The sequence below is a fragment of the Neodiprion fabricii genome, chromosome 6 (genome assembly GCF_021155785.1).
Source record: "Neodiprion fabricii isolate iyNeoFabr1 chromosome 6, iyNeoFabr1.1, whole genome shotgun sequence".
NCBI lineage: Eukaryota > Metazoa > Arthropoda > Insecta > Hymenoptera > Diprionidae > Neodiprion > Neodiprion fabricii.
In genome coordinates, this window is record NC_060244.1 from 22,382,413 (window position 1) to 22,403,502 (window position 21,090).

General features: G+C 37.5%; 2 protein-coding genes and 1 long non-coding RNA gene across 7 annotated transcripts in view; 2 read left to right on the forward strand and 1 right to left on the reverse strand.

Annotated features, from left to right (window-relative positions):
* LOC124184604 overlaps positions 1–12,386 on the forward strand; it is a 53,402-nt gene extending 41,016 nt beyond the window's left edge. For all 5 annotated transcript variants that reach the window (XM_046574496.1, XM_046574495.1, XM_046574494.1 and 2 more), the window contains 11 exons: positions 453–555; positions 1,143–1,315; positions 2,682–3,565; positions 3,709–3,943; positions 4,011–4,182; positions 4,280–4,519; positions 4,600–4,755; positions 5,947–6,104; positions 6,195–6,304; positions 6,400–6,921; positions 7,022–12,386. In XM_046574496.1, coding sequence (XP_046430452.1) covers positions 453–555; positions 1,143–1,315; positions 2,682–3,565; positions 3,709–3,943; positions 4,011–4,182; positions 4,280–4,519; positions 4,600–4,755; positions 5,947–6,104; positions 6,195–6,304; positions 6,400–6,921; positions 7,022–7,165 — 2,897 coding nt within the window. In that variant the 3' untranslated portion in view covers positions 7,166–12,386. The remainder of the gene's footprint in view (positions 1–452; positions 556–1,142; positions 1,316–2,681; positions 3,566–3,708; positions 3,944–4,010; positions 4,183–4,279; positions 4,520–4,599; positions 4,756–5,946; positions 6,105–6,194; positions 6,305–6,399; positions 6,922–7,021) is intronic.
* Positions 12,387–13,443: 1,057 nt separating this feature from the next.
* LOC124184605 (histone acetyltransferase Tip60) lies at positions 13,444–16,680 on the reverse strand. Its single transcript, XM_046574498.1, has 6 exons — positions 16,386–16,680; positions 16,226–16,283; positions 16,065–16,133; positions 14,738–15,830; positions 14,503–14,607; positions 13,444–14,442 (listed from the first exon to the last, which is right to left on the reverse strand). The coding sequence occupies exons 1-6, from the start codon at positions 16,479–16,481 to the stop codon at positions 14,391–14,393; spliced, it is 1,473 nt and encodes a 490-aa protein (XP_046430454.1). The 5' UTR covers positions 16,482–16,680; the 3' UTR covers positions 13,444–14,390.
* Positions 16,681–17,960: 1,280 nt separating this feature from the next.
* On the forward strand, positions 17,961–18,634 carry LOC124184673. The gene is made up of 3 exons (XR_006871236.1): positions 17,961–18,080; positions 18,326–18,407; positions 18,587–18,634. It is a non-coding gene; the product is annotated as an uncharacterized LOC124184673 (long non-coding RNA).
* The last annotated feature ends 2,456 nt before the right edge of the window (positions 18,635–21,090 follow it).

The window sequence follows — 21,090 nt, forward strand, 5'->3', positions numbered from 1 at the left end:
GAGAAGGCGAAATAAGCTCTTCCCGTATAGGACGAACGAAAAGACCCATTCTAAAATGTCATTCTTTGCAAAGCGCGAGTGAATTCTTGATTTAATTAAATCACCCATTAATCCCGACTTAATATATCAGTCTTAATGAAATTTTAAACGAAAATGGTTTCCGTAATTGAATAACCTTTCATTTCGGGATAAGGATTATAACACGTTAAGTATAATCAAGAAAAGCGGGCGGTGAATTGATATGAAGCGAGATAGCCAAAATTTAATCGGCGGTACACACCACTGAAATATCATTACGGATGAAATCCGAGGCTTTGTTGGGAAATTCCACCCCCACCGCTCCGGAATTTTCATTGTACTCAAGCCACACCCAACTTCTTTATTGCTGAAATTCCCTAAATTTTCAAAGTATGCATTTCACTCAAGGACCTACGCTTTATTTCGATTTAAAGAACCTTCTCCACTTTATGACAACAACCATTACCACGAGGAGTGCCTGAGATGCAACAGTTGCGGCCTCAATCTTACCGGACCAAATCAGAAGCGCGCACGCAGGTGAGCCAACCAATGGCAATTTTTGCATTCCCCCGTATCTTCTTATACGTGTAGATAAGAGCATCGTATAGAATTATTCTGACATGTATACGTACACCAGTAGTACTTGGTTACGCGTTTGCATGTTTAGCGAGAAGGACTTAATCGGCGGGAGTAGACCTTGCCGCTTGAAGATATAAAACCCTCTATTGCTGACCTATACCTACATCGAGACGATAAAATTGCCATTCCCCATCTCGAATGTCGTTCGGATTCTCATTTTATGCACTTTCTAGTACATGATCATCCCTTCCCGCCTATGTTTGCACGTACATGAACGACCAGGATTCGCCATTTCGCCCGCAGGTGCCAATAACGCCTCTGTTAAACCAGCGATCCGATATTCCTTCCAGTATTGACAATGAAACGTTTTGCAGTTTCGACATTTTATTACTCAAAATTCATACTCACCGCATTCTTTGTCCTTTACATACTTTTCAAATACATTTAGTCAGCTGGATTCTTCGGCACAGAAGCTCATCATTTTTTTTAATTATTATTTTTTTTTATTTACAAACTAATAGTCTACTGAAATCGATCTATTACAGGTTCAAAAACCACATTCTGTGTGACTTGCACTTTGCGGACGTCGCTCTGATGGAGTGTGCAGATTTCATGCAACAACTTCGCAGCTTCAAGCCTCAGAGTCTGGGCTGTGCCGTCGCCCGTCGAAAGTCATCGACTACCCTGATCTTCCCGTTACCACCTCAAGCTTGTTCAGGTTAGTAGCAATTCGTATTCCAGCGTACTAACCGCGTAGTGACAATTGCCTGGAAATGTTAATAAGTGAATATTTCGCACTCGTTGTTGCGTAGAAGTTATTCTGCAACAGGTACTCAGATATTCAAAAAGCTTAACCGTCTGCCGGAGCAATACAATCATCATTAATAAATCGTAATGCAAGTGAAGATGGACTGCGCATATTTTCTAAATTAATTAATCAGCTGTTTGAAGTGATAGTAAATCAGCAGAAGTTCTTCGCATCGTGTCAGCCTTGTTAGTCGCACTTCTTGCTAGTAGAAGTATTACATGCTATGTCAGCCACGCTGCTTGCCTAGTAGAAGATTTTGAACCATGTCAGCCATGCCAGCCTCGCAAACCGCGTGAGTAGAAAAGTCCTGAACTATGTCAGCCGCTCCAGTAGTGGAAGAACTCCGTGGCGTACCAGCCACCGAATTATAAGTTATCTCACGTTCTTAATCTCGCACGATGTGCTAAATCCGAAGAAGTCCAAAGTGATTGTTGGGTCGCAAAACCCTCGCTAAGCTTTAAGAGGTAGTTTTCAACCTCACATCTGGTTCCCAAATATTTCTTGCCAACTCTCACTGAGTCCTTCAGCTTTCTATCCGTATTTCCTCTGTTCAACCACTCAAGAACTTAGCTGCATTTTCTCCCACCGCGTCTGCATTTTTCAAAATTACCCCTGTGAATGTTTTCACGACACGAGTTGTTCTCAATAAATTTCAATCTATACTCGTGTAACAATCTATCAATGAGATCTTCACATAAATAACCAATCACATCGATCTACTACAATATCAACTCTTTAAATATATTTATTGTTATTTTAATCACGATCAAACCTCATTCAAAGCTAAGTACCCGTAATCCTTTAATTAGAATTACAAGGAGTTCGCGTGATATCCGAAGCTAACGGAACACAAGGGAAAACGATAACAGTGATCTTCAATGCCGATGAAGAGAATTATAAATAAACAAAAAAAAAAACGTACGTAAAGCTACCGCAGGCGGTTCACTCTAAGTTCGAATACCAAGCCCTGTCTGCCAAACAGCTTGGTGTTCTACCTTACAGTGAATCGACTGCGGTCATAACATCATCGCTTTCGACAAAATAACGAAGAAATTTATCGACAATACGTGCTCAAGGGTTGAAGAAGCTACTCTCCATATCTGGATCTCGGTCAAGATTTTCTTCTCCCTCTATGTGTACGACCATCTCTCGATTGGCTCACTTAGTCTGAGATAACGCAGCAGTTTGACGAAGCACATTTGCACAATTAAGACAACGTTGATATTAATTATATTCAGTGGTAGTTGAACGGAATTAATTATCCGTGTTCTTTCAGACGAGTTCTGCGAAGAATTTCCTCACAATCTAATCCCAACCCCCGGGTACTGGATCGAATGCTCTCGTCAAAAGATTGCCTCGGATACTATTTGGGACGAGAGCGAGAGTGACAGAGAAGTAACAGATCCTGATCAGGCTGAAGAGCAGGCAGATTCGACGTCGAGGCAGCAGAGGCAGGATTTTTGCCTCTTTGAAGAGAACGAGATAGAGACGGACGATGCGCCGCGTAAGAAAACTGCGATCGAAGAACAGTGGGAAAAAAATCAGGGCTTCGAATTGACATCGGTTGAGCAAGAAACGTACGAAAAATACTTTTACGGATCGGAACATTGGAACTATTTCACCAACGACGACGACCTCGGTCCGGTGATACTCAGCATTAAACAAGAGACGATTAACGGTAGAGATCAGTTCCGGATTCTGGTCAGAGCTATAAGCTACACCGTTCACGGCTTGATACCGGCCAGCTGTGTGTTTGCCGATCGTTACAACCGCGAGGAAGTTGTTCGTAGCCTCGGTAAGGAGGTGAATATCAACCCTCCGCTGACTCTGGGTCAGCTGCCAGACACACCTGAGGAGCTTCTCAAGTTGGACCAGGTCTTCATTAAGTCCGAACTCAAGGTTGGGGTGATTTACGTACAGGAGGAACAGTACAGCGAGGAGGAAATTCTGGACAACAACGACAACTCGCTCTCGTTCGAGGAATTTCTACAAATTCTCGGCGACAAAGTCAGGCTCAAGGGCTTCGACAAGTACAAGGGTGGATTGGACACCGTGCACGACTTGACGGGGCTTTATTCCGTTTACACAAACTGGAGAGGAATCGAAATCATGTTTCACGTCTCGACGCTGCTTCCTTACGAGAAACACGACCCTCAAAAGGTATTTCAGATACTCAGATATGCTTTTGCCAACTTTAAATGGTGAAATACTCTTTGAAGCAATATAAAGAATTTTTTTTTTTTTTATTGACAGTACTACTAATCTCATTTTCCCATACGTATTCGGTGAAATTCTGGTTACAGCTGCAGAGGAAGCGGCACATAGGCAACGATATTGTTTGCGTGGTGTTTCTCGAGGCCGACAATACGAGTTTCAGTCCAGCGTGCATAAAGTCGCATTTCCTCCATACTTTCATCTTAGTGCGAGTCAGTCCAAGAATAAAGCGTAAGATCACAAGGTACGAGGTGTCCGTGGTGACGAGGGATGAGGTTGGCGCTTACAAGCCGTACCTGTGGGAACAAAGTATATTTGAAAAAGGTAGGAGGTTTGAAAAACGCCACTCATCGTCAAACACCAATTCTATAAGTTCGTGATCATTCGACAGGACCGATGTTCAGAGAGTGGATTCTGACGAAAATAGTAAACGGGGAACGAGCCAGTTACTCAGCGCCGAAGTTTGCGAGGATGCAAGAAAGGACCAGGAGTCAGATGCTCGAGGACATTGTCGCCAACTTGGCAAATCACGCGGAAACCGGGCAAATCCCTAAGCCGTACAGGTAAAATAATGCTTTCTAATTTACTCTGATCTTTTAGTTCGTAGCACCGATTTTTCCTGTAAAAAAAAAATAAAATCTTCTTCGACTCAACGCTTAGACGCGGGTCTTGGAGACCTATCGGTCACATGAGACCCTCTTCTCCGTTGTTGGACTCCGTGAGAGATCAATTCGAAGACTACGATCAGCTGGCCAAGGATTTCACCCGAGTATTTCTGAACAACGTAGCGAACGTGACACTGAACGCCAGCTTGTTTGACGTGTCCTTTTTGGTTCCTGGCCAAAAGAAGCAAAAAGTTCGGTTTATCGGAGTTCGAGCTATTCTCGGTGTCAGAAGCAGGTCTGCGATTAAATCTCGAGTTATACCGACGAAAATTTACCCAAAGTTCTCCCAGTTTAACGGTCTCGACATTTTTCCAGGGTCTTTCAAGAAATGCTGTACGGAATTCAAACGGGATTTGGAAGTCCCCAAGTTCCGGTCGGCGAGTTACTTTCCAGGCCTGTCCCCACTGCACTTAGTCCACAGAAGCCAAAAAGTTCGAACTTCCTTCAGGTTCCTGACGTGGAAAGTCCAAGGTAGGTTGAAGAAGCAGTATTTAAAATCACCCGTCAATCAATTTCCCTGAAACTCGGAGCAGGAATTTTGGCAAGCGTGTCCGAGAAACCAACGATTGGAGATTACTCTTTTCAATTCGATTTCACGTTGAAAATAAATGCACTTAATGGTGATTGGCTTGGAATTATGTTATCGTTAATATGGTGAGATTGATTGCTGTAATTTGATCGATGTCGAATGATTGATATCCGGGTAACAACTACGTGGCGTAAAGTCTGCCATGATACAATCCACACATAGTGGCCATTACGATACATGAATTCATTTGAATTATGCCAAAAGATATATTCAAAAATTTGCATTTAGTAATCAGATTGACAGTCAGAGATCAGACTTTGAATATAGTCCTTTGATACGAATAAGCCATGCCAATGCTATGTGGCATTAAATATGGCAGGTGGGCTACCCGGATATAGGAACATATATGTATATTTCGATGTATTTTTCAAGGCACATCCATGAATCCAATCTTCACAGCACCGCATGTTTCCAAATTTTTACAATTACTCTGATTTTGGCATGTTTATATACCGTTCATGGATAGTACATGTATATTATATATTTAATTCATGATTTTCAACACGCTTGCTCGGAACTTGTTGTCAATTGAAATATTTCTCACCTTATTGTGTTTGAATGTTTTTTTTCTCCTCAAAATTTACATTCTTCATACCACCCACTTCATATTTTAGCATTCGATAACATACTCGATATATCCCAATAAAAAAATAATCTCTATGGTAATTTAATTCACTCTTGGTATTCGAACGACATCCGACTTACAAAAAATTGGAGAAGAATCAGACTTCAAAACTGAATACCGTGACCCTTCGCATCATGTAACTGCACTTTTTTTAATCATATAACTGTGACCCTCGGATCACTCTGTGTTAAACTAATTCCGCCCCAGGAGAATTTAACGAATCGCACACATTGTAGACACAAATGAACGATGAACAGAAAAGACACTTCTTTCAGCACGAGTTATCCGCATTGACGTCTTGTTAATCGTACAAGAAATCACATACCCAGCCATCCCAAAGCTCCCAAAATCTCCTTAAATCCATTTTTGAATATCATATCTGATTGTCCTCCGAACCCCGAAGTGCCGCCCCGCGGTTTCTGTGAGATACTCGTTCCGATATGTTTAGGCCCAAAAGTGTGCCATCCTCTCCAATGGTGAAGCGTGCCTTCTCACGTCTCGGGACCATCACGGCAGGATGGGGTCGCAGCATTCGTAAACACGGAAGCGGAAACACCCTCCAAACCGAAGACCGAAAGTTGTGGTCCAGCTCTCAGGACTGCAGCAGTAAGCAAATTTCGCGCACGATTATATCAACCGTCCGCGTGAAGGCAAGTGTCTTTCAATTCGTTTGAATTGGCGAAATCCTAATTGCAGATAAAGAGGGTAAGGAAAAGGATCGAGGAGTACAGTCACTGGCTGTTCCCAGGCTGAGCGTCTGTGCCGATGCCCAGAAAGTCGACAGAGCAAAGCTCGCTCAAACTGAGGTACGTAAAATATCCCACCAATTTCGAGTATCGAATGCCTTTTGCGGGTTGCAACGTAGCCCAGCGAATGACCGGCCGGCCCTTCCAATTTTCAGTTCGACATAATCGAATTTGACCCGGAAACCTTCAGGACTTTGTTGGATTATCTGCACACCGGATCATGCCCGCTAACCTGCACGAATATACCGGGGCTGATATGCGCCGCCGAACATTACGACCTCCCCGAACTGCTTCAGGCATGTTTCCATCACGCGAAGCAGTTCCTGCGCATCGAGATAGTCTGCGTGATGCTCTGCGCTCTTGAGAACTACTACTGGAGATACACTTCGGCCTCGGAACTGGTCAACATGATCCTCGCTTTCGTTGAAACTCGGGCCTGGCAGCTCTTTCGGAATCCCGATTTTCTCACCCTAAGTGAATCCATGGTCCAGATGATCATGTGCCGTGAACTGACTGTCATTGAAATACATAAGTTCGAGGCTATGCTGGAGTGGGCGAAGCACAGGGTGGAGACCAAGACTTCGGAGCTCGACGCCGAGCTGGAGTTCAAGTGTATTATGGAAAGACTGACTCGGGACTTGAAGCTGCAGAATATTGCACCGCACGAACTCATCAGGGTGAGTCCAGGGCCAAGTTCCTCTATGGCCAGTAACGATTATGTAGATGGAGGAAAGTCGAACATTGAGATGAGTCCGCGAATCGAAATTATTGTTTCAGACCGTTTTACCGTCTAAGGCTATCAAGAACGAAAGGATTTTGGAGACGCTGATGTACCAGGCGCACACTGGAGTTTTTCGCAACGTTGACACTTTCTTGGAAGATTACCAGAGAAGGATACAGAATCCGGAAAGCTTGGATTGAAGGTTATAAATTAATTTGGCATTGGAATTCATGCTGCGCTCCTCAATTATTCGAGGAAAAGATTCTCTAGTACCAACGGTTCGAGAGTATTAAAATAATCGTCGCGGATTTTTGGCTTAGATACTTTACCGGAATCACAATTTGCGCATAAAAGCGCGAGCGATCAGAAATCGTTTATTTTTTCGATTTCTAAACGCAAAATGAAAAAACAAAACTTGAGTAAAACTTTTAAAAAATTTGGAAATAAAATGGAGAAACGAAAAAAATTTATTCGGACCGTTAAATACTATGCTCAACGTACTGGGATTTGCTTTTTCTAAATCTTTGCGACGCGGTTGATCTGCTAAGATCAAGACTTGCGATCGTAAGTAAGACCTAACAATGCGTATACTACGTGTAACGTATACAACGGTAAGTCTGATGTATTCGAAATTTTGGTAGACAATACAGAGTGTTCCTAGAAATAGTTTCTGGTTATTGTATGTACACTAGACGTGTATATAGATGCGTCTCCGCGATCAGCAAGTAAAAAGGAACTATAAGGAGGTGGTGAGAAGTTTTTAACGTTTATGAATTAGTTTTATATATATATAATATATACGAATTCTAGATTATACTAACGATAAAAGTATAATAAAGTCTGCCTTGAACTGTGCGTTTGCGAGAAAAAAAGGTTAGAAATAACGCGAAACAATAGAAATGCGCGTATATTTCAATCAATCTCAAAATCAATAAGAAAAAAGAATTCAAACGTTATAAATTTATTTTTAAAATATATGAACACGCCATATATTATTATTTAATACAAAAAGTTTATATTTTTTTTCACCCCGTACGACTTATTGGTCAATTTTTTTTCTTGTTTCCCTCTAAATTGAAAAAAATGTCGTTACTTTTTCATTTTATTCCACACGTACGAAAAGTTATAACAAGGTATGATTGAGAATTGTCAAACTTTCACCTTCTTACAGCCCTTTTTATTTCTGTTTAATGGCAGCCAGTGACGGTGACGCTATGACCAGAGCACGTATCGATGTAGCGACACTCTGCGTATAACTACTATACATTACATACATATACATGCTGCTGTATTCTAAATAATGAAAATGACAAGCTAAGGCACAAAAAATTTTCGCAAAATTCATGGCTTGGTTGACAAAGTGAAAGAAATTGAAATCACACGACGAAAAAGAAAAAAACTCACGAACAAATGAATAAATAATATATAAACACAAAAAGGAAATGAAAGAAAGAAGAAAAAAAAAAAAAACTCCTCGACACCTTCGAACGAGGGCTGAATATTAGTTAGGTGTGAAAAATAAATATAAATTATAATGAAAATACATGTGAACTTGATCTTTGGCAAACTGAAATCCATCGCATTGTGTGTATAAAATAATTTTTCTCAAGGGACGCGATGTGAGCTTGTGTGTATAAAAATTGAAATTATGTGACGACAATCTCGCCCGTTGTAATGAAAGTAACTCGCATATAAATTGTTAATAAATGTTTGTGACAGGGTTAAAAACTTAGCGCATGAATGGGAAGAATTTTTTTTTTATATATATTAGCAGAGTTTTAATAAGTGTTAAAAATTACTATCTGCACTTTATACGTATAACCTTGACAGGGCAAACGTCGCGTCTCTTAAAAAAAAATTCACGATTCAGGCTGTCTGCATTTGAAACCAATAGTAGACAGATTATTGTAATACTTATTACATATACTTTGCAAGCAAGATCAAATAATCGGCGGCATGTAAAAAAGCCGAACATGACAATCTATATAATAAAATAAAAATCTAATATTCGATAAATATGAAATAAACATTATATATACAATAATAATAATAATAATGATTAACAATAACAATTATTGAAAACAATAATAATATTAATAATGGATAATGAATAATAATAACTATTATTATTGAAAGCGTTGATGTTGAATGTGGGGTAAAAATATTTGAAGTCTGTTCTGTTTTCTATCGTAGATTTTGTATCTTCAATACTCTAAGACAGAGATTCTAAAATCTGTGGGGCTGGAACGGGCTGGAAAATCATCATTTCTATAGGGAACGTCAAAACGGTTCTAAGGCTAAAACTAATTGTAAGACCTGTTAATCGCTGTTACGCAGAGCCAAAAACGTTCGCGTATAAAAATGATCGGGTCTATAATTTGAATCACACGACTGTACTGTAATTTCGTATAAAGATACTCATCGCGCTGAACGGAGGCCGAGACGCGTCGAGCCAATTAATTATTCCTGCAAGCTTTTAAGCAACATATTATTATTATTCGTAGCGTTAATTTATTGTTTCGCGTCTCGGTTCACCGACACCTTAGTTCGCGGCTTGGAATTGGATCGAAATACGAAGTCACGAGATTCATACTTTGAAAAGGACGATCCTGTCATTACCTATTATATTACTGTGTCTTACCGTGTATATGCCTAACGTGTATAATATCTGGCCATACACAGAATATGTATGTATTACGTACGTACATGTATAATTTACACGTCGCACATGGAGACACGCACGCATACAAAAAATACAGACACATTTAAAAAACAAAATAATTATAGTAATCGTAACAATGATGAAGGTAATAACCATATAATCAGAATAATAATATAAATATAAATAATATTAATAATAATAATAATAATAATAATAATAATAATAATAAGTGAAAACAAATTACACATACAGAACGTAGCTGCTGCAATGGAGAAACCAGACAATAGGATAAAATATTGTACAATACGTGAAGAAAATTACATTATCGTGTACAAAGGTGTAAAACAATGAATTTATTTTGAATATTAATTGTGAAGAAAAAAAAAAAAAAGAAAAGAAAAAAAAAACACAGCAACAACCAACGGGGATTGAAAATATTGTACTACGTGTGAAGTAGGTTATATGCTGTTACCATTCTTTTACTGGATCAATTCTCCAACGCTTATAATCGTCTAAGATACACCATAAATTTTTTGCATTATTCGTTCATTAACTATTTTTATTGTCTATAAAATATAATTAACGAGTTTTTCCGAGTGATAGAATTATTCGTCGTACACCTAAAACACTTGTTAAAACGTGAAACATTGAGTGACAAGTTTAGATTTTATACGAAGTGTTCAAGTCTTGTCCTACTCATATTCTTGCCTATTTTTTTTCCCTTTCCTTTAACGTAAAAACTGCTGTATTCTACGGATAAATTTAGACCGTTGCCAACGGGATCGTCCTTTGCGAATTCAACAATGATAAAACTTAACAAACTCTAATACATAATATTATCTAGTACATAATATTATACCTATGATTGAACAAGCAGCTGTATATTATTACATATAATCGTGTATAAGCTGTGGAGCATATTTTCAACGCCGAGTAATTTTTCGAGCCCCAATTCCCCACATATAATGTATATTCTGTTATACATAAAGAGAAGAAAAAAAAATTGTACTACGATATACATGTACATACATATATGTGCAAATATACATGCATGTACACGCATGTACGTATGTATGTATGCAAATATTTATACATACATGTATAATAACATATTGTGAAATAAATATTGTTGGTTCTTATCGAAGAATCGCCCGAACTGTTAACAAGTGTCTTATCGTTCAGGCAGAAGGCTGGATGAAAGAATTATACAGAAAATTAATGTATATTTCCTGTTAGAATTTTCCATCGTACTCCAACATTATATACGCAACTATACATAAACCATCATTATTATTCGCATCATTCGAGTATTCGTACGTAACTTTTGAAATTGAATCGTCACACTCATACCTACTTTGTTATAATATTTCTAAATGTTGTCGAAACAACAATAACCAAATTTACCCTATTTCTTGAATTTGGCACACGCCTATCTTTATTGTACTCATGGTATAGGTAGCCAACTTTCATTTCACACACAGAGAATGTGGAGACGTTTCGGTTTTAATCAAAAACCTGTGACTCACATCGTCTTTCATCGTTATAATTGTGTAATCAGCAATAGAATATAAGACATAATCATAACTGTATAGTGTATATTTCTTCATGTAAATCGGATATTTCAACCACAAAAGGAAAAAAGAAAAGAAAAACAAAAAGATCAAACCTTCTACAGATGTACCTACAGACTTTATCGCGAAATGTTGCACGCTAATGATTGCGGATTCAATGGGATGTGTCCATCCATTTGCGACGTTAATAATTGCGTTATATTACTTGGTTTTACTGTCAAATAATTTCGATTCAGTTTTAGAATCAGTCTCTCCCATTACCAGAATTATATAACTCGTAGATATCAATTAAAAAAAATAATATTATAATGAAAACGATCGCATTAATTTCTCTACAGAATTTCGTACAAATTATACCTCATTTCGCGTACTTTGTGTATTATACCTCTCCACACGTACCTGTGTATGCACATACTTGTACGTAAATACGCAACATCTTTTTTCTTATATAGATGTGAACTGTCCCTAATAAATCCCAACTCCCTTCAGCTCTTGTTGTACGAAGTTAATTCACAGTTATATAATCAAAAGGATGATAGGAAGAAAATAGAAAATCTTAAGAATAAATAAAAATTGCCAAACACCGTTACATAATGGGCACGTGACATATTATTGGAGATCATCTAAACTTTTGTGAATGTTGAGATTAGCCAGCGTCAGTTTTTCAATTAAGTCCAATATAACGTATATACTTGCAGCGACATCGAAGAAACGAATAAACGTTAATATTATCCCTATATAATGCGTGTTTATTCGATTTGTATAAAAATAATGAGTAATATTAATGGTGTAATGATAATAGAAAAACTTTATAATCGTTATAGTAGAAGGATGCGATTTAATTATCGGCGCCGCAATGCGCGAGAATTGAAAACTTTTTTGTTCGCTTTTGTGAGAAAATACATATTGGCGTTGTTATAAAAGTTAACGAATTCACGATATTGATTTTCATGTTCCTGTGTGGCAGGTCTCATCATTCAAAGACTTTTCGACGACACAATGACACGCACATGAAAGCCAACACAATCTAAAGTAAATTATTATATGACAAAAGTTTATTGTATATGAAGCTACTGTGATGTTACTGTTGAATATAATAAATATATATACAATATATATATATTGTAAATATATTATATATATTATATATATACGTATATATATATATATGTATGTATGATGTATTTATCTTATGGATTATTTATTCCGTACCCTGCGGTTGAGAAAAAGTAAGAAAAGATAACTTTGATTAACCATCCAGATTGATAAAATATGAATTAGTACAGAACAGAGGCTTATTTTCTTACAGAGGAATGAGACCCGTCTCAGCATTCTTATAAAATCTCATTTATTTACAATTTTACACTCTCAAAGTGTATCGCTGTACAAGTTGTATAGAGTAATGTAATTATCGCTATAATAGTCATTTCGTTCATTGATAATGCGCCTTAAAATTTTTTTATACATGTGTTTGTAATTATATATATATGTGTACTTATCCAATATTAAATAATTTCTGTGTCCGGTTTCATGAATATTTGCCATTTAGATAGATAATTATACTTATAGCTATATGTATAAAGATATTCGACAAAATTTGCGCAACTGCTTCGTTGATATTATAATTAATATACATGTTTGTACATCTTCACCTTTAATTTTCCATTTCCCTTACACCGGTACAGACTAAATCAGTCGATAAATCTTACGATTCGCCGTTCATGATTGAATACTTAATCTAAAAAAAAAAAACATCTTTCACATTTGCTGAAATACAAGACGAAAGATTTTGACAATGTTCGTAGATTAAATCTATGAAAAAAGGGATTTTTTCTCGTTCCTCCTTTTTCTGTCAACAATTGATGTCCACCACATAAGTAACTAGTCGAATTAAATCGAAATGAGCTTGATTTATTGTAAATCATAATTTTTTTTCTCATAGCGTCTCTTTTTTTTGCTTTTTCGCTCTCTCTTTCCCTCTTTCTCTCTCTCTCTCTCTTCCTTTCTCCTATAAGCGTGAAATTTAATACACAGACAAAAATACGCAATGATAAGACAATTTACAGATAATCGATAACAACTTTGATATAGCCCGCCATGGCACTATACTACAATCGGTAAACACTTTGTAGGGGTTCAATTAAACGTTGTAATAAACTAAAGATAGTAATTATGGTTCATACTTAATTTGTAGACATCTTATCACTGTTATTATTATAATTTTTGTTTTTTTACCCCATGCCACACTGATTTCTGGTGCCCGACGTACTTGTATGAGAAAATTAATATCAATGCATGGGGTAGTGCACTTGGACCTATTGAATGAATGAAATGTCCAGACCAAGATCCTTTGCATCTTTCGACCACAACGTTTAAAAATAGTCTTAGGTGTAATTAAAAATAAGCGTATAGACAGTGCTGGTATTAACGGATTTAAACAGTGGGCAACTAGCCGGGCAATGAATTTGAAAGGAAAAAGAAAAGCAAACGGAATAAATTGAGTGACGAGAGCAATTTCCATATCATATAAAAGGAAAATAGTATTTGTAAAACTTTGAATTCCCTTGTCGAGACTAAAATTCGCATTTTTTGAGCATACTTCTTTTGTTTCATTCTTACTATACGGTTACTGACGGCATTAATCTAGTCAAGTTCACCACATTGCTTGTTCTTCAATGCCGCAGACGAAGATTTATTATTTTATGCCCAAGTTGTACGCAGTTCAAGTTTGGTCACGAGCTGTTCAACGCTACCGTGCATACAGACGATCAGACATACAAATAGATGATCTTTCTACGATTTTGTATATTAATATAATAACTGTGCAATCGTGAGTGGTACCATAAAATACAAGATCCGAACAAATAACAAGCGCACCACACCGACGTCGAACTGCTCTGGCCGTTGTCTTATAATTATTATTATTATTATTATTATTAATTATCGTTATTCCTATATTATTAAATATTATTAAATACAATAAAATAATATAGAAGAAAGAGCGTTGGCAAACCAATTATACTTAAAACACATATGGAATGAATAATTAACAAGATCTCTATCTGTACAAGTATAAGAATTTACATCTAACAATATTATATACATACATATGGTGTATATGTATCATGCAATATTTTTGAAACTAGACACAGCAGGTTTAAAACGAGAAAAAAAGCCCCACAAATTCGAGAGTTATGTACAATTTTGCACGCTTGCGTGACGTAGATAATCAGTTCCAGGATTCCTGAAACGAATTTTAAATCACATTAGCGTATTTGTATTGCAAGATATTAGTTTTGTTCACCATTTCGCTCTGACGCTCCAGTCTTTTGGTGTCCAATGAAGACATTTTGGGTCTATTCCTATCTGACGCTTCTCCATTGCGGCGGCGTGTTGCTGTATTATATCTCTGTGAAAATATACAATCATAACTCAATGATTTTTCCACTAATTTTCGTTCAATGTTAGATGTCAAGTATATTCATAGAAGTTTAGATGACGATGAAGATGATGAAATCGATCATTTGTTGTCTCCTTACCTATTAAGCGTAACGATGTATTGTCCTTTGTAGTAATTAATGAGGTTTAAATTTTGCAGCGTTGATATGACGTCTTCTTTTTTTATCGACGTCAGTTCACATATTTCGTTTATCGTTATCTGTGGTTTTTCATTCTCGACTAAGGGTTTGACATTTAGTAAAATGTCTAGTATCGTGTGGGCCCAGTAACTTCTATACGACAATAACCCCAAGTCGGACAGTGGCTTTTCCGGAGATCCAGTCTTACCCTCAAATTTCGATAATTCATAAGAAAATTCAATTAACAGTTTTCCATAACCCTTTCTCTGGTAAGGAGGCATTGTTAAAATACAAGCGACATTGTAATCCTCGGTCGATTCCTTCTCCTTCGAAAAATATCCCACAATATGAAAACCTCGGCTATCGAATTGTGTCATAACGTAGAACAAGAAGGGATCCGTGTCGTAATATAAAGTTTTATGATCTAAGAATAACTTTGCTAATAAACAAAGATTTTGAGCATAATTCTTGTTTTTCCTTCCATCTATTTCAAAGAACGATATCGAGCCTTTTCTGTATATTTCGTTTCCAGGCGGATGCCTTAAATTACATTTTGCCAAGTGTCTTTCTAGACATTTTCGACTCTTTCGATACTTGAGGCAGAATTCACATATGTAAATACATTGGAGGCTGACCATTTCTTGAGGGTACGGGCTGAAATACCATGGTTTTATCCTATGCCTTCCCAATTCAATTAATTCTATATTTTTCATCCTAGTTACAACATCATCGTGGTGATGCGCTACCAGTGAACCGGTAGACCTTGGACCGGTAGCCGCAGGTACAGGTTGCGGTGGTGCTTCTTGAGAATCCTCGTTCTCTAAGAATGTAGCTTTTCTTTTTCTAGAAATTTTTTTCTGTAACGCTGCCTGCAGTACTGCCGAACCGTTGACCGGCTCAGGTATCACATTGTTTGGACTCGGCGGCCTGCTAGGAATCTGTTTTTTTGGTGTCGCTGCCCCCGTTCCAGGCGCTGTACCATCTCGCCTTGGAAATTGAACTTTCCGCGTATCTAAACAATTTTCCATCACCCACTCGTCCAATCGTTTGTTAACTGAAATAATTTAATTTCCTGTTGTTCGGAGTGGCATATCGAAGGGAAACAATGTACACTATTCAAATATATCAAGTTTGCAGTGACAGTTCAAGTTTTCATGGCTAATGACAGTAAACTTTTAACAGAAAAGCTAATCAACTGGCTATTCCATGATAATACCAAGGTACGTTTTATGGAATATTCATGTTTGCAAAGTTTCCTGTCATCTAATTGCAGTAACTGAATACTTACAATCCACATAGTGGACATAGTAGCATTTGACACCTCGCATCTCTTTGACGCTGATGATTTCAGCGAGCGCTGTAAAAGAAAACGTTGTGTAAGAAACGAAGAGGGCAGCGGAACGAGATCCAAATATTTTAAATAATTTTGCAGGGCTACAAGTAACTTACGCCAGTCGTCGCCGTCTTGCATCCTGACCGGCAAACGACAACCCTCGACAAGTGATGACTGAAATTGAGGTTAGAATTAGTAAAATTCACAATTACATCCAACGTTGGCTCCGGGGTCAAATATTCATATCCTTCGCAGTTGTAATACAGCTCTACTTACCACTGAATCACATATCGTCTCCCGCTCATCGTGTTCCTCGATCATTTTGATCAAAATTTGACCAAAACTTGTCACTAAACACAATGTTGTTTTCATACACTTCGGGGAGCAGACACTAGCGCTATTCTTGGCTCAGAACAGAAGCCTTTCACTAAACGCAAGCGTTGCCGGTAATATCTTGTTAGTTTTATATATTGTAAAGAGACAAGGTTTGCGGTTCATCTCGTACTTTCCATTAATTTTGCGTTAATGCGAAATATTTAATTAATTCCGAAATGCGTTACAGATTCTGTAGTACAGAAAATACAGAATACATATTTACGCCTGACGCTACGGAGAGTAGCAATTTTGCACGACGCGGGCCGCATTCTGCGCATTCGCCACGCGCAGCCCGAAACTTCGTTCTGTAAGTGAGCGGCGTCATTCGCTTTCGAGCAGCAGGAACAGAGTCACGTGCGTTGATCGTCTAGAATTCGTACCGCAATAGTTGGTCTGCATAAGGTGATTTGAGTTCTTTCTAAAATTTTGAAGTTTTCTAGATAGTTAATTGACACATTCAGATTGTTCTCGGGCAAACGTTTGACTGTTCACCAGCTTTTTGTGACGAGAGAATGTCCCGTTAATTTTCTGTTGCGATTTTCTCTCTCAATTTCTGATCAAACGGACCTTTGTAAAATGCAATTTTAGCACGTTAATTATGATTTGATTTATTTTGCCGTAAAAAACTGTCTATCGGAACGTACGCTGAATGAAAGAGTTTCGTTATTAACATGTAGTTGTACTTGCGTCCCTATAATGCGTAGCGCGGTGACTCGCGCAGTTCATCGTTCGCGAATCAACAGATCGTCGTTTGTTTATCAACACCGAGGCATTTCTGAGAATTTTGATTCGTACTTCCATGCAACAAGGGTTGACGCGTTACAGCGTTACTATTTATTTCGTGATTTTAATTGTCTTGACCTTGTCGATAGCTTATAAGGTGTTATGTTAAAATTACACTAAAATCCTGTTAATAAGTCTTGGAAGATGTGATGCGGTAGCTGAACAGATGAATTTATTGCATAAAGGTAGCAGGCATAAAACAATGGAAATTATTTCTCACTTTATTATTTAGGCAATCGATAAAATTTTCCAAGGCTTGGCGTAATATGTAACATACTACAATTCCGTTCGTTTAACACTGATCGTGAGTATATGGATTTTGAATATGAAATATTTAAATCATATGGGTGGTCTTTCATCTGATTACAGAAATAAGCTGCAGCGAGATCGATTGAGGTTCTAGCTAAAGTCTGAATCGTTTGACCTTAGTAATGAATGTGGGAAACAAAATACACTAACCGAACAGGTCGTAGCGTTATGGAAGATCGCAAAACAGGTACACGTTTTATTTCATCCTTGATTATCCTTTTACACTATTTTCACTCTGGAAAATTGATCTTTTATTTGAAATTTATTGCTGTTTAGTTTTTTGATTATATTTTATAAAAACTATGGTGCATTTCCAATGCTGCGTGTATTGATTTAAACGATAAAATAATAATGAAATGTTATATCTTACCCCATTACAGGAACAAACTACACTGCAGCACCATTAACCGCATTTAGCAATGAAGTAAATAAAGTAACCTGATTAATCGATCTCTGAGAACAAAGTGAAAACTAAACCATCCACTACAGTGAAAAAATTGGAAGGTACGTAATTGATATGATTATTGTTTATAATGTCGCTTTTGATTGTAAATGATTTTAGCTGCTCGTTGATTTTGTGCATTTACTCACTACTTGTGCTCATTTCATTAGCTTTCATTTATTCATTCCTACATGTCATTTATTAATAGCAGTAGCCACCACTGAGATAATATGGAAAAAAAAACCGTCACACGAAATCTGGTCCAAGTATATTGTGTTAGTAATCTTCTGTTATTTTCTTATTGCAGTGTAAATACGGCGTCACCTCACCACTCAACCTGAGATGCTACAAGAACTACTGCATGTAAAGTGTGGAGCAACCTGGAGAAGGTAAGAATACTTATCTTAATTATTGTTTGATAATTCAAGGTGGCACATTGAGAGACGAATTTTTGTCTTTGTGTAACATTCAGTGAATAAATATGGAAGAAGATAACAGTAATAATTAATTTGAGTACTGAAAATCCAGTTTGCCAAATTAATTCGAGTTAATTTTTTTATTTTTCCAGAGTGAAGCAGAGACATCCGAGTAACTTCTCCATTACTCGGCAACCCCGGTGAGTTAGCATGCGTTTAGGTTACGGGTGTTTTCCTTGGTCCCCTTTGTAACGTAGCATGGCGATTTAAACGGTTTAAGTGGATTTATCTGAGGTTCTAATATATTCCAACTATTGTTTAATCATATTCACATAATTATTGAATCAATGCAATTTCAACGTTCGATATAGTGTAACGTAATCAAATTCCGTAGGAATTTCTGATCCATCTTACAAATAGTTCATATACCGATAGTCCACCAGCAACCATTAAAGTAATACAAACTATAGGGATAGGGTTGGCGGGAATGTAAGCTTGCCACTAATTTGATTGAAATCCGCGTCTAAAATACTTTATTGTCATTTTTTGAACGTAACTCTTTTAAGTACAATAGCATTGCAGCTAGAAGACAGGGGTCAAAAACATTTTACTTCCTAGAGGTAATCAACGAAAAAAGTAGGTCACAGTGAACACAGCGCAAATGAGGAAGAATGATGTACGTTGTAAAGAATGGAGAATCGCGTAGATCGAATATAGGTAATCGGGTAGGTAGGTGATCGTCTCGGGATCCGTCACGATATTTATGTACGTATCTGTGTCTTTCTTTTTAACATTTTTTTTTGGGTGGTTCCTTCTGTCATTATCAATTATTGTTCAATTCAATTGATCTCTGTGATCGTCTGAATCGGCAAAACTCGAAGACTTCGCGTCAAAGAGGACCGCCGGCCGCCAGAACACGCAATAATGCATGCCCTTCCAATCTCACTCCCGGAATTGATTCACATGATGTGAGTCGAGCGATCGTAACTTTTGTGCGTCCATTTCGCCAGTATGTGCAAAAAGGTGACGTAATTTTTTTCAAGTAGGGAAATCTTCAAGTCTGGTCGCGTCTTTTGCGCGTCAACTTGATACTTTTTGATCCTGAAAGAAAGCGTGTCATTTGTTGGCCGGCGCTCAAAGCGCGTAGATAAAAATCGTGGAGTGTATATTAATAGTGAAGAATCTTGTGTATATAGAAGTATTTGCTTTACTGATCGTATTGTTTTGTATTCTAGGGCAGTTAAGCGATTTTTTTAAAAGTAGATTGACAATGAGATATATAGAGGGTTTACTAAAAATGCTTACTTCAATAATTCTTGGAAAAAAATTCATGTTGATTCAAAAAAGGAACGCTCTCTAATAGACAGCAATAATCGCGTTAAAGTCCTATACTGCAAATGTGTTGGACAAGCACAGATTTTGTTAGTGTACCGTTTGTTGTTTGTTCCGTCTTCATGCCAATCCTATGTATTATCTCATCTGTTTCACACTACAGTGGAACTTCACCATGGTAAATATGCTCTGTATTATCCATTGCTTTTGTGTAGGCACGGTAAAACGTGGGTCGGTAACCGACTTGCATTTACTGTTGGAAAAACCTATTTCATGTCAGAGAGTGCTATCAAATTCTTAGGAAAGCGAGTAAGCGCGATTGCAGGAGCTGAAATGCGAAGCGCGAACAAAAAATTGTCCACAAACACGACATGGACAGCTTTTCTCGCACTTTGAAGCTTCGACACGGAAAGCCGAGTCTCCGTTGTTCGAGTCAGATAATTTAAACATCGTTCTCGCGACAACGTTAGTTCCATAACAGTTCTCGCAGTTCCCCCAGCATCTCGTACCATGTCGTTCCAGTCGGTCGGAACCAGGATCCAAGCTTTATCGACGCGACCTGCGACGGTATTCTGTCATAATGGAGTACAATACGCTTTAACTCTTTCCTATTTTGTTGTAGCATAATGTTTGTCGACTTTTTGGCTTTACTACATCATTATTGATTTGTCGTATGTATTATGTAAAAGTAAAAGTTGAAAGTTTTCTGACATTTCACTGGATACTCGGTGCGCAAAGCTCTATTACCAACAGACGGTAACATCGAAAATCTGTGTCGGCGCTGTTATAAGTCAATACAATTTGATCGTGTTGCTCTTTACAATTCGTTGGCGGTTTGTTATCAACTTGAAAAAAAAATCCTTTTTTAAAAATATGCAGCATACTTTACACCTCCGTAATTAGTGTTCAAATGTTATGATGTTCAAGATCGAGGGCGAAATGCAGAAGCGAAGAACTGTTTCGTGATATGTTACATACATTTCCTTTGCTTCTCGTTTCTTATTTGCCTGCTCTTAAATGATTTGCAAATTGCATGGAATTAGCACCTACTTACCTATAAATTTTCTGCTCTGTACTGTTTTCTGTAGAGTAACTTGACGATTTCTGCTGTTAACGTATCGTTTTCGTAATTTCTTGCGGAATGTTTATTCATTTTCATCTTGCATAAATTATCAGAACATATTTTCGAATGCGTATTAGTATATAGATACGTGCTCTTCCTTGTGCATTTCGGTGGTATACACGCACCTGACTTTATTCTTTGTTTATAATTTATTCCTGCGACGGGCTTACTTCTAGTAATTATTTATGTGCCGCCTTCTAC

Coding starts and splice junctions, on each gene's coding strand:
- LOC124184605 (XM_046574498.1), bottom strand. CDS start 16,481: ATGAAAACAACATTGTGTTTAGTGACAAGTTTTGGTCAAATTTTGATC. Junction 16,284..16,385: donor AGACGATATGTGATTCAGTG/GTAAGTAGAGCT, acceptor CCTCAATTTCAG/TCATCACTTGTCGAGGGTTG. Junction 15,831..16,064: donor CTATGTCCACTATGTGGATT/GTAAGTATTCAG, acceptor AAATTATTTCAG/TTAACAAACGATTGGACGAG.